The sequence below is a fragment of the Sus scrofa genome, chromosome 9 (assembly GCF_054392235.1).
Source record: "Sus scrofa isolate SSC_HxYL_T2T_F1_AM1 chromosome 9, Sscrofa_HxYL_maternal_Yorkshire_Landrace_v2.0, whole genome shotgun sequence".
In the NCBI taxonomy this organism is placed as follows: Eukaryota; Metazoa; Chordata; class Mammalia; order Artiodactyla; family Suidae; genus Sus; species Sus scrofa.
Window position 1 is genome coordinate 70,605,314 of NC_139391.1, and position 12,342 is coordinate 70,617,655.

General features: G+C 55.3%; 1 protein-coding gene across 5 annotated transcripts in view; it reads left to right on the forward strand.

Annotated features, from left to right (window-relative positions):
- The window catches only part of TMCC2 (transmembrane and coiled-coil domain family 2), a 42,528-nt gene extending 30,472 nt beyond the window's left edge, over positions 1 to 12,056 (forward strand). For 3 of the 5 annotated variants that reach the window (XM_021063276.2, XM_021063277.2, XM_013979612.3), the window contains 3 exons: positions 7,028 to 7,968; positions 9,852 to 9,987; positions 10,653 to 12,056. In XM_021063276.2, the coding sequence (XP_020918935.1) occupies positions 7,028 to 7,968; positions 9,852 to 9,987; positions 10,653 to 10,964 (1,389 nt within the window). In that variant the 3' untranslated portion in view covers positions 10,965 to 12,056. Of the gene's footprint in view, positions 1 to 1,709; positions 6,427 to 7,027; positions 8,894 to 9,652; positions 9,988 to 10,652 lie in introns of those variants that run through there. The other 2 variants (XM_013979611.3, XR_014815639.1) reach the window with 2 other exon arrangements.
- The last annotated feature ends 286 nt before the right edge of the window (positions 12,057 to 12,342 follow it).

Here is a 12,342-nt window from a genome sequence, read left to right on the forward strand (position 1 = left end):
TGAAATTCCTTGGAAAGCCGCTGAGGGCACCCTTAGGAAAGGGGTGCGGCACCAAGAGCCAGATGCCTCACGCGTCTGCCCTTGGATCCCTTGTGTGGTGGCTGGGGCAGGAGTTTTTCACCCCCGTCTTCCCCACTGAACAGACCTGGGGGCATGTATTCCTCCATGTGTATCCTTTAAGCATCTGCCTCCCTGCCCTCTGGAGAAAAGCCACTTAGGCTCCCAGGCACTGGTGGAACCCCTGGGTGGGCAGGTGCCTTCCCCTCCCCCTCCTGGCTCGGATTGGCCATGACGATGTCCCCACTGCTGATGCTGTGTGGCTTCATAGTGCCTGCATGTCCCCTCCAGGAAGGGAAAGAGCCAGGTGCAGCCCAGCAGGCTGTGCCTCTGATTTGCTGTAAGGACGAAGGGTTGGAATAGTCTTCCCAGCCTGCTTTGGCCAGAATGTCAGGTTGGTGCCGGAGATGTCAGGTTGCCAGCGTCATCATAGGGTCACACCGCCTCTTGGGCAGAGGGAGTTTAGCTGGCCGTGGCTGTTCCTCTCTGTCCTGTCCCGGCTTACCTCCCGTGCCCTCGGGGAGCCAGCAGAAGAGAGGAACCTGTATGTTCCACATCCTGAGATGGGTGCTCCAATCAGAGTCACGGGGCCAGAATCAGCAGATGGAAGCACCTCTGCTGAGTCACCCAGGCCTGACAGCCCTGTCACGCTCTCCTGCAGGGCTCTTAGCCACTGCTGCCCAGGCCCTGCTTGGGGCAGCACCCTGCGTGGACCTTGGCCCGCCTGGCCAGACTCACAGACAAGGCTAGGTTGACACCTGACTCCATTGCCTTCAGGCCACTTGTCCCAGGATGACAGGGCTGCCCTGCTCTCCTAAGGGAAAATATAAGAACCCCAAAGCTCTCTTCTTTCCTATTTTTTTTTTTTTTTGGTCTTTTTGCCTTTTCTAGGGCCGCTCCCATGGCATATGGAGGTTTCCAGGCTAGGGGTCCAGTCGGAGCTGTAGCCACCGGCCTACACCAGAGCCACAGCAATGCTGGATCCTTAACCCACTGACTAAGGCCAGGGATCGAACCCACAACCTCATGGTTCCTAGTCGGATTCGTTAACCACTGAACCACGACGGGAACTCTGTCTTTTTTTTTTTTTTTTCCTAAGAGTGACTTTAGTGTTGGCTCTCCAACTCCTGAGCGGGTAGCTAGGACGGGAAGGCCCCATCTTCTGTGTCTGCCTGCTCTGGAGACCTGGACAGGAACATTGTGTCAATGTAGGAGGGGGCTGCTTGTCCCTGGGGAAGGGGAGTCACAGGCTGAGCGCCCTGTGTGGTCTCTTGGGGGCCTGGGAGCACAGGTATGGAGCGCACAGTGCTTGCAAGTGTGATCGTTGAGAGGGTCCACCTTGCAGAATGTTTAATATATTGGCACTGTGGCTAGAGGAACAGAACCGCATACGCTTCACAGTTTGCATGGCTAGTGCCCCTCCCCTCCCCGCAGAGGAGTTCCCTGTCAGCCTGGACGCCTCTGTCCTGATAGTCTTCTCAGGGACCCAGGCTGCTGGGCTAGGGTGAGAGGAAGAGCCGTGTCCCGTGTCCGGGCGGGGTTGACATGAGGATATGAGGTCAGGCCCTGGAGGAGTTGGGAGCCAGGCCGGGAGCCCTGTTACTGGCAGAGAGCCTAATCCGGCTTCGCTCGGAGCTGCTGGAAGCGGGGAAGGAGGAGAGTCTGAGGGACTGCGGGGCCTCTTGCAGGGGGTGCTCCCAGGGGTGTGTGGACTGTGGGTGGGGCTAACTGAAGCAGAGGCACCAATAGGGAAGTTGGGCCCCAGACACTTCAGATAGCATCCCAGCTCTGGCTCTTCCAGAATGTTCATCAGTACATCTTGGACCCCGGTCTCTGTGTGGAACAGTGTCTGTGACCTCAGCCCTGGTTGATAGGCACCCAGAGCAGAGTCATGGCCTCCCTTGGGTGTGTAGGGATTGCAGAAGAAGCACAGCCCATGCTCCGTGGTTCTCCTCTTAGAACTTGCCCACCTGTGCTCAGGTGTTCATCCTGGGCTCGGGTACCTGTGAGGTGAGGAGGCCATGGTGCTGGTAGCTGGGTATAGATGGAGTTCCCATTGTGGTGCAGTGGAAATGAATCCAACTAGGAACCATGAGGTTGCAGGCTCAATCCCTGGCCTCACTTAGTGGGTTAAGGATCCGGCGTTGCTGTGAGCTGTGGTGTAAGTCAAAGATGTGGCTCGGATCTGGCATTGCTGTGGCTGTAGGCCAGCGGCTGCAGCTCTGATTCAACCCTCAGCCCGGGAACCTCCATATGTCACAGGTGCGGCCCTAAAAAGACAAAAAAAAAAAAAAAAAAGACAGCTGGTGGCCTGGGCCATGTGAGGCTCTGTGACAGTGCTGAAAGAGGAGCGGTGATGCCTGTGTAGCCCACCCACTGCCATGCTCCAGGCTGGGGGGCCCTGGGAGTTTTCACCTGCTGGTGACCGGTAGTTCAGTGACCTGTATTGCTCCTCTTTTTAGTCGCCTAGCACAGGGGTTGGGAGTGAGTCAGAGCTTCTGCTGTATCAAAAACAGGACCAAACAGGAAGGACCCAGATGCCCTCCTGTAGATCAACTCTGTAGTGGGACGTTAGTTGGCCCTGCAGCCCCAACAGGCAGGTTGGGGACCCTGGCCTGCCACACCCAGGTTGTGCACCTGTCACCTCTGTCTAGTTCCAGAGCATTTTCCTCAGCCCCAAAGGAAACCTGTATCCATAAGCAGTCACTCCCATCTCTCCCTTCCCCAGCCCCTGGCAACCGCTGATCTGCTTTCAATCTCTAGGAATTTAACTATTCTGGACATTTCATATAAATGCAGTCATCGCGTATGTGACTTTTAGTATCTGTGTTCTTTTACCTAGTGTTATGTTCTTGAGGTTCATCCGTGTTTGTAGCATTTATCAGTGCTTCACTCCTTTTCTGGCCAAATAACATTCCATTGTGTGAATATATCCATTTTGCTTACCCACGCATGGATCAGTGGACATTTGAGTTGTGCCCGCTTTTCGGCTCTTGTAAATGGTGCTGCCATGAACGTATATGTTCAAGTGCTTGTTTAAACACCCCTTTTCAGTTCTCTGGGGATACACCTAGGAGTGGCGTTCCTGGATCACATGGTAAATCTATGTTTAAATTTTGAGGAACCACCAAACTGTTTTCTGCAGTGGATGCACCATTTTATATACCTACCAGCAACGTATGAGGATTCTAATTTCCCCACATCCTTGCCAACACTTGTTATTTTCCTCTTTCCTTTGTATTTCTTTTTTTTGGGGTGGGGCTGCCCCTTGGCATATGGAGTTCTTGGGCCAGGGGTCAGATTCGAGCTGCAGCTGCAATCTATGCTGCAGTTGCAGCAACACCAGATCCTCCATCGACTGTGCCCTGCTGGGGATTGAACCTGTGTCCCAGCGCTGCAGAGACGCTACTGATCCCATTGCACCACAGTGGGAACTATTTTCTTTTTTAAATGATAGCCATCCTAGCAGGTGTGAAGTGTTAATTATTTTGATTTGGTTTTGAGCACCTGCTGATACCCTGTACTATGATCATTGCCTTCGTTGTCTCATTTCATCCCCTGACCAGTCCAACCCACTCAGGTGGGTAGAATCACCCTCTTTTCCTAGATGAGAAAATTGAGTCCCAGAAAAGTTAATGGCACATCCAGGGGAACTTGTCTGGTAATTGACAAAGTGGCAGAGCCAGGTTTTTTTTGTTTTTTTGTTTTTTGCTTTTTTAGGGCCACACTTGCAGCATATGGAGGTTCCCAGGCTAGGGGTTCAATTGGCGCTACAACTCCCAGCCTACACCACAGCCACAGCAACATCACATTCGAGCTGTGACTGTGATCTACACCACAGCTCAGGGCAATGCCAGATCCTCAGCCCACTGAGTGAGGCCAGCGATCGAACCCACAACCTCATGGTTCCTAGTCGGATTCGTTTCTGCCGCGCCACGACGGGAACTCCAGAGCCAGGGTTCTGAATCGGTGTCTGCCTCCACACTTAGTGCCCTTCCTGTTGCCCCGAGTGGGCCCTGTATCCTGTCTCATTGCTCTTCTTCTTCTTTGATTTTTTTGTGGGCAAATCCCTTCCTCCTCATGCTCTGCTTGTTTCATCCCCCATAACAGCTTTCTCATCTTTTTCTTCTCATGCTCTAATTTTCCTTCCTTTGTTGAAGCATAATCCCTCTTTGTACCTCTGCCTGTCTGTCCAGAGCCTCCTTGGCTGTCTTTCCCTGGTCACCCTGTCTCCCTTTAGTTCTAACAGGGTATAACATCCTTGCGGGGTTGGGGGGCTGTGTCTGGGGAGGAGAGGGGTGGATCCCCTCTTCCTCCCTGAGGGAGGAGAACCAAATGGGATGTTCTGGGACCAGAGGTGACCAGATACTCTAAGCACTGTAGACCTCAGTGGAGGGGCAGGAAGGAGCTGGGTCCTGTCGCAGGACGCCCGGGCTCCAGTCTGGGCTCCAGGGCCAAGAAGAGGGGTGGGAGGTGAGGAAGGGGCTGGGACCCCAGCCCACCACCAGGCCCAGCTGGTTTTCCCAAAGTGTCTGTTTTCTCATCCGTGGGGATTTCACAGCCAGCTTCAACTCTGCTTTTCCATTTGTAAGCTAGACAGCTGCCAAATCAAGGGGCGAAAGGCTCCAAGCTGCCAGTTTGGAGCCAGGATGGGAAGGGAGTTTTCTGTTTTACACTTTCTCATAGTCCAAAGCACTTGTGATTCCCAGCCATTTCCTGTTCGTTTCAATAGCCCCTCCCACACCCTCCAAGCCCCTCCCACACCCTCCAAGCCCCTCCCACACCCTCCAAGCCCCTCCCACTCCTCCAAGTGGGCAGGACTCGCCCTCCTCCTTATAAAGATGAACCTTCCTCCTAGGGAAACATCAGGCAGTGGAGGCAGCCAGATCCCAACTCATTTTCTGGATATTCTTTCCCCCGTGAAGAGAGCAGAAAGGAGGGAAAGTGTTGAATCTCTCTGGAAAGCACAGAGAACTGACCCTTATAAGAGGGTCAGTTCTTTAATGTTAAAAGCCATGTGTTGCCAATAGAATTTGATTTTGTCTAGTTCAGTATCTGTATCACAGCATCAACATTGAGTCAACTTGCTGGTATACTCTTTTAAATAAACTTCATTTCCTCCATCGTGTGGGAAAAAAAAAAAGTGCTGCCAGAAGCAGACAGCATCTGTGGGTGCCTCTGTGCGCCCTGGGCTGGGCCAAGTGCTCACAAGACGTCATCTTGTGTAACCCTCACCAAAGGCCCGAGAGTAGATATGATGATCCCCATTTTATAGGGGGGACCACCGAGGTTCAGGACAGTTGAGAGATGGGCTCTTTGCCGTCACCGCAGGGAACAGTGCAGGAGGAAGGTGTTTAACGGCAGGATGCAGTTTGAAGTCCTGCTGGTGCGACAGCTAGACCTTGGGACAGGTTGTTAAGGGAGACCGTGGCATTGGCTCCTCTGGTATACAAGGTCCCAAAGGTATGCACACCCAGTGGGAGGGCTCGGGGACACGAGCGGAGACCCAATGCTCGTGTCAGAGGAAAGTCCCAACTTCGGGGGGGATGGAAAAGGGTGGTGTCTCCAGCATCCCCAGTGGAACCGTGACCTGAAAAGACTGAAGAGGAAGCCCACAGAGGAGCCCCCCTCCCCTGGATCCTGTGTTTGGCAGGGCTGTTGTTTTTAATAGTGTTTTCCACTAACTTTGTACCTTGGCAGAAATGGAGCCCGGTGACTTCTGCCTGTAATTGGCACGGGCCGTTTCCGGTGCGTGAACCAGGGCCACTTTCTTTGTATTTTAGCTCCCTGCCCCCACTCCCCCCCCCGCATCCACATAAAGAGCAAATGATCAGACCTGGCCGTACTGGGATGTGCTGTGTGTAAAAATACGTGGGGTTCAGCCATTTCCTGCTGCTTCTGTTGTTGCATAGTGATAAGACACCAGGGACTTGGTTGTGGACAGAGCGATCCTGCAAGAGGCCGAGGGGCTCCAGGCCCGCCTGAAAGAGTGGGGCTCCAGGCCCGCCTGCTTTCAGCCCATCTTTCCTATCTTCTCTGACCTTTCCTTCCTCTCCCTCCCTGCCCCCCATCCTCTCTGGGTCCCTGCTCCTTTCTTTGTGCCTCCCTGATGCACTCGGGAAGCTGGTCTGCCAGCCTGCCCACGCGGAAAAGGCGCCCTCCTCTCCTTTCTGCACATTCACTCGCTTCCACGCTGGGCAGCTGGTACCCCCAGGTCCCCAGCCTGGGCCTGCTTCCCTTGGCCTATGGGTTACTTCTGGGGCTAGAACCCTGGGGGGTGGTGTTCCTCTCCTGGTTCAGGGGGACTGGGCAGGGCTGGGCGCTCCCACCGTCATGAAGAGGTTGCTGACGATTCCAGAGAGCTGGAAGGTAATGGCAGGGCCGGGAGAGGTGTCAGCAGGGGTGGGGCGGTCCGCTGGGCTGCACTGGGGCAGCCTGGGGTGGGGGATAGTTTCTGCGCCCACGTGGGGCCCAAGGGTAGGCTCTGGGCAGCTCTGAGGGAGAGGCCTGCTCCAGGCAGGAGCTTTATGGAAGGCTGTGTCCAGAGGGACAGCGTGTCTTCGTCCCTGAGAAATAACCCCGTGTCTGGTGAAGCCTCAGACCTGTTCGGTCCATGTGATGGGGCAACATGAGGTTCTGGGCTGTAGAAGCTGTTTGTCCCTGAGAAGCTTGCTTGAACTCTCTGGGCCAAAGGAGGAGCAGGTGTGCCTAGACTGCATTTTAGGGATGTTGCTCTGGTCGATAGCAGATGTGCAAGGCCTTCCTAAATGGCAGCTGGACGGGAATACAGTTGTCTGTGCTGTTATTCCATTGGACGCTTTCCCTAAAGTTTTCTGTGCATCCTGCATCCATTTTTTCAAAAAGTGAAACCAGGTCCAGAGATGTCCAGGGGCACGTGAGAGACTCCTGTGGGCCACCTCCTTTGGTTTCGTGATTTACCTAGGCTTCTTCTGCTTGCCTTCTTCCCCAGGTCGACAAAGGGGACCTTGTAGCCCTGAGCCTCCCTGGTGGCCCCGGCCATGGTGACACCGACGGCCCCATCAGCCTGGACGTGCCGGACGGGGCCCCGGACCCCCAGCGGACCAAGGCCGCCATCGACCACCTGCACCAGAAGATCCTGAAGATCACTGAGCAGATCAAGATCGAGCAGGAGGCGCGGGACGACAACGTGGCAGAGTACCTGAAGCTGGCCAACAACGCCGACAAGCAGCAGGTGTCCCGCATCAAGCAGGTGTTCGAGAAGAAGAACCAGAAGTCGGCCCAGACCATCGCCCAGCTGCACAAGAAGCTGGAGCACTACCGCCGGCGCCTGAAGGAGATCGAGCAGAACGGGCCGTCGCGGCAGCCCAAGGACGTGCTGCGGGACATGCAGCAGGGCCTAAAGGACGTGGGCGCCAACATGCGAGCCGGCATCAGCGGCTTTGGGGGCGGCGTGGTGGAGGGTGTCAAGGGCAGCCTCTCGGGCCTCTCGCAGGCCACCCACACCGCTGTGGTGTCCAAGCCCCGGGAGTTCGCCAGCCTCATCCGCAACAAGTTTGGCAGTGCCGATAACATCGCCCACCTGAAGGACCCTCTGGACGACGGGCCCCCCGAGGAAGCGGCCCGGGCGCTGAGCGGCAGCGCCACGCTAGTGTCCAGCCCCAAGTATGGCAGCGATGACGAGTGCTCCAGTGCCAGTGCCAGCTCGGCCGGGGCGGGCAGCAACTCGGGGGCAGGGCCCGCCGCGGCGCTGGGGAGCCCCAAGTCCAACATGCTGTATGGAGCCCCTGGGAACCTGGACGCCCTGCTGGAGGAGCTGCGGGAGATCAAGGAGGGCCAGTCCCACCTGGAGGACTCGATGGAGGACCTGAAGGCTCAGCTCCAGAGGGACTACACCTACATGACCCAGTGCCTGCAGGAGGAGCGCTACAGGTGGGTGCTGCCCGGCCCACCCAGGGGAGAGGTGCTGAGCACCAGCTCTCAGACTCGATGGTGGAGGCAGATGGAGGAGCATCTAGAAGGGTCCTGGGCTGCTGGAAGAAGCCAGGAAGAGGCCCTGAGAAGTCCTCCGCCAGCTTCCAGGGAAGCTGGAAGATAGGATTATTTTCTTTCTTTTTTGTCCGCCCCACGGCATGTAGAGCTCCCAGGCCAGGGATCAGATCCGAGCCATAGTTGCGACCTAGGCTGCAGCTGCAGCAATGTTGGATCCTTAACACTGTGCCGGGCCGGGGATCGAACCCACGTCCCAGTGCTCCCAAGATGTTACTAATCCCATTGCACCCGCACCCCAGAGGGAACTCCTGAGCATCTCCACTTGATGGTTTTGTGGGTTTTGAACAAAAGGGGAAATCGAAGCAGGGGCCTCTTATCTGGAGAGACTGGCTAAGAGCACTGACTCTGGAGCCAGGATACCTGGGCTCAAATCCCAGCTCTACTATTTACTTTTTACCTTGAACAAAGTACTTAATGCTCTCTGCATCCTGTGTCCTTGTCTGTGAAGTGAGAACAACATGAATCCCTAGTCATAGGTTTTGCGGGGATTGAGTCCAAACCTGCAAATCACTGTATGCAGGTATCTGTTGTGGTTCGTTTGAACATCCAGCCTGGAATTGAGCTGGAGTCCCCTCTTACCCCTCTGCCCGTTCTGCTCTTTTGCCCTGTGCCTCTAGTGTGGCGTTAGGCACTTGCTCCTTGGGATTTTTAGGGATTTTTTTCCTTATTTAGCACTTTTTCTTCTTCATATACATGAAGGTTTAGAAGGAGAAAACCTGCCTGAACTCTGAGCTACCCACATACTAGTCATCTTCTGAGATCTTGTATCTTTTTTTTTTTTTTAATCTTTTTGCTTTTTTCTAAGGCCACTCCCATGGCATATGGAGGTTCCCAGGCTAGGAGTCTAATCAGAGCTGTAGCCGCCGACCTATGCCACAGCAACGCAGGATCCAAGCCGTGTCTGGGACCTACACCACAGCTCACGGCAACACCAGATCCTCAACTTGCTGAGCGAGGTCAGGGATCAAACCCGCAACCTCATGATTCCCAGTCGATTTGTTAACCACTGAACCACGACGGGAACTCCAGATCTTCTATCTTGATGGCAGGGATTGTGTTTTCTATCCCTGTGTCCCTGGTACTCAGGAGAGCATCTTAGCCCAGGGCTTAAGAGCCCGGGTTGTTGAAGTCAGTCAATCCCCGACTCCTCCATTCATAAGCTGTGTGATCTCAAGCAAGTTCCTTGACCTCTCTGTGCCTCCGTCTTCTTGTCTGTAAGATGAGGATGACAGTAGTATTTATCTTGACTTTTGTGTGGGGAGGATCCTTTGAGATAATGTGACCAAAGTGCCTAGCACAGAGCCTCCACCTAAGTCCTGTATATGTAGGAGCTTTCCTTGTTGTTGCTATTAAAAATCAGACAGGGGGAGTTCCCGTCGTGGCACAGTGGTTAACAAATCCGACTAGGAACCATGAGGTTGTGGGTTCAGTCCCTGCGCTTGCTCAGTGGGTTAAGGATCTGGCGTTGCCGTGAGCTGTGGTGTAGGTTGCAGACGCGGCTCGGATCCCGCGTTGCTGTGGCTCTGGTGTAGGCCGGTGGCTACAGCTCCAATTAGACCCCTAGCCTGGGAACCTCCATATGCCTCGGGAGCGGCCCAAGAAATAGCAAAAAGACAAACAAACAAACAAAGAAACAAAAAACAGACCGGGGTGGACACATAGGGTGGGTTAAGTCGTTGTTGAGAATGAGTGAAATTGATCCTGGGTGGGAGACGGGAGGCTTGTGGAGCCAGGACCGGTGTCACCCCTTTTTCCTCTGCCAGGTACGAGCGGCTGGAGGAGCAGCTCAACGACCTGACCGAGCTTCACCAGAATGAGATGACCAACCTGAAGCAGGAGCTGGCCAGCATGGAGGAGAAGGTGGCCTACCAGTCCTATGAGAGGGCCCGGGACATCCAGGTATGATGGCCTCCAGAGGAGGCTGGGAGTGGGCCAGCTCCACCCCTTCCTCTTAATCAAGACTTCCCCGGAGTTCCCACTGTGGCTCAGTAGAAACGAATCTGACTAGTATCCATGAGGATGCAGGTTCATTCCCTGGCCTTGCTTGTGGGTCGGGGATCCTGCGTTGCTGTGAGCTGTGGCGTAGGCTGGCAGCTGTAGCTCCAATCAGACCCCTAGCCTGGGAACCTCCGTATGCCACAGGTGCGGCCCTAAAAAAGAAAAAAAGTAAAATAAATTAATAAATAAGACTTCCCAGAGTTCCCGTTGTGGCTCAGCGGGTTAAGAACCTGACATCGTGTCCGTGAGGAGGCGGGTTCCATCCCTGGCCTCGCTCAGTGGGTGGAGGATCTGGCATTGCTGTGGCTGTGGCACAGCGATGCGACCTCTAGCCTGGAAACCTCCATGCTGTGGGTGTGGCCCGAAAAAGAAAAAGAAAAAGTAAAAAGCTTCCCACCAGCCTCCCCAGATAGTCATCCTTAAAGGACACAGCCCCCAGCTACCGCCGATCACCCTCTACCCTGCCGGGCCTTGGGAGGAGGCGCCCCATGCACGGGGCAGGTAGGGTTCAGGCTGGGGGTCTGCCTGCCCTGAGCTCCCACACGCCCACCCTGTGTCCCCTGCAGGAGGCCGTGGAGTCCTGCCTGACCCGGGTCACCAAGCTGGAGCTGCAGCAGCAACAGCAGCAGGTGGTGCAGCTGGAGGGCGTGGAGAACGCCAACGCGCGGGCGCTGCTGGGCAAGTTCATCAACGTGATCCTGGCGCTCATGGCCGTGCTGCTGGTGTTCGTGTCCACCATCGCCAACTTCATCACGCCCCTCATGAAGACCCGCCTGCGCATCACCAGCACCGCCCTCCTGGTCCTCGTCCTCTTCCTCCTCTGGAAGCACTGGGACTCCCTCACCTACCTCCTGGAGCACGTGCTGCTGCCCAGCTGAGCGGCGGCCTGTCCCGACCCTGTGCGGTCCCCGGCGCCCAGCTGGCCATGCTTCCCCGCGGGGGGGACCCTGGGGCTCCGGAGTCCCTGGGACTTCTTCCTGTGTCCAGTTTGGCCTCCTGCCCAAACTGTCCATTCCAGCTCCGTCTGCCCCCTTCTCTGTTCTTGCTTTCTTCGGTCCGATGCCTTCTGTCCCTGTTGGCCTGAAGGGAGCCTCCAGGGTCACCCCGGCTGGAGGCGGCAGGGACGTCCGTGACCAAATAGAGCAGGGGACACCCTGATGGACTGTTTTGATTAAATTTATAGTCACACGATGATTTCTCCCAGCTGACACAGATGACATGGTTCAGGAAGGCCAATGAGCATGGGGACAGGGGAGGGCCATGCCTCAGCTTCCCTGGGGGAGAGGCTGGCAGCTCCTGTTCCCTCCTCCAGAGCTGTTTGAGGCTGGATAGTGGGTTGGGCCCTTCTGGGATCTGAAGGAGGCAGGCAGGCTCTCGGGAGGCTGGGTGGGCATGGCTTTGGATTCATGTTTTCTCTGGAGTTCTTTCTGCCTGTCCCTGGATCTGCTCTTTTCAGGGAAAGAGGCCCGAGGGGCCCCCAGCCTCAGCCCAAGCCCTTAAGGTTCTATTTATTTTATTTATTTATTTATTCGTTCCTTTGGACCGGATCCCCCTGAGCTCCAGGGAGAGGGCCCCGCCCTCACCCCGTCCTCTCTCTGAAGCCAGGGCTGCTTCTTGGCTTGTCAGGCACTTCCATCCCACTTAGCTCTGGATCATCCTGGCTGCGAGAAGTGGGGGCAGGGCCAGCCGGCTCCACCTTCCCAGGCAGCCCCTCGGCCTCTTTTATACGTCTATTTATTTGGTATGTGTGTGTTTGTGTGGGGGAGGTTGTTTGTTGCTTTATTTTTTTAAGGCTCTGGAGTGTTGTGTATGGTTTCTCTTCCCTTCCCAGCCTCCCCGAGGGCGCTTCCAAGAAGAGGGGGGGCTTCTCGGAAAAGGAGAAAGAAATCCCCTTGGAGCAGGGGAGGGCAGGGCCTGCCAGCTATTGTGGACCTTCCCGAGAAATAAATACCCTCTAAATTTTCAAACCATCCTGTGTTGTGCTGATTGATTAGGCTGTTTCCGTGGAAACCACTCAGTCTCTTCCAACACTCAAGCCTTCTGGGTAACACAGCTGGGACCACACCCGTTGGCCTGAGACTTTTATCCTCCAGGATCTGACGTTGAACAAGGTGTCATTCACCCTTCCATTTGCTTTCTGCAGCCAAAGCTCTGGCTTCGGTGGTAGGGAGGTGAGATGATGCTTGTCCCATCCAGCGCCTGCAGAGTGCTTTCTAGGAGGAAGGGAATTGGGAGAGCAGTTCCTTAAATGGGAGA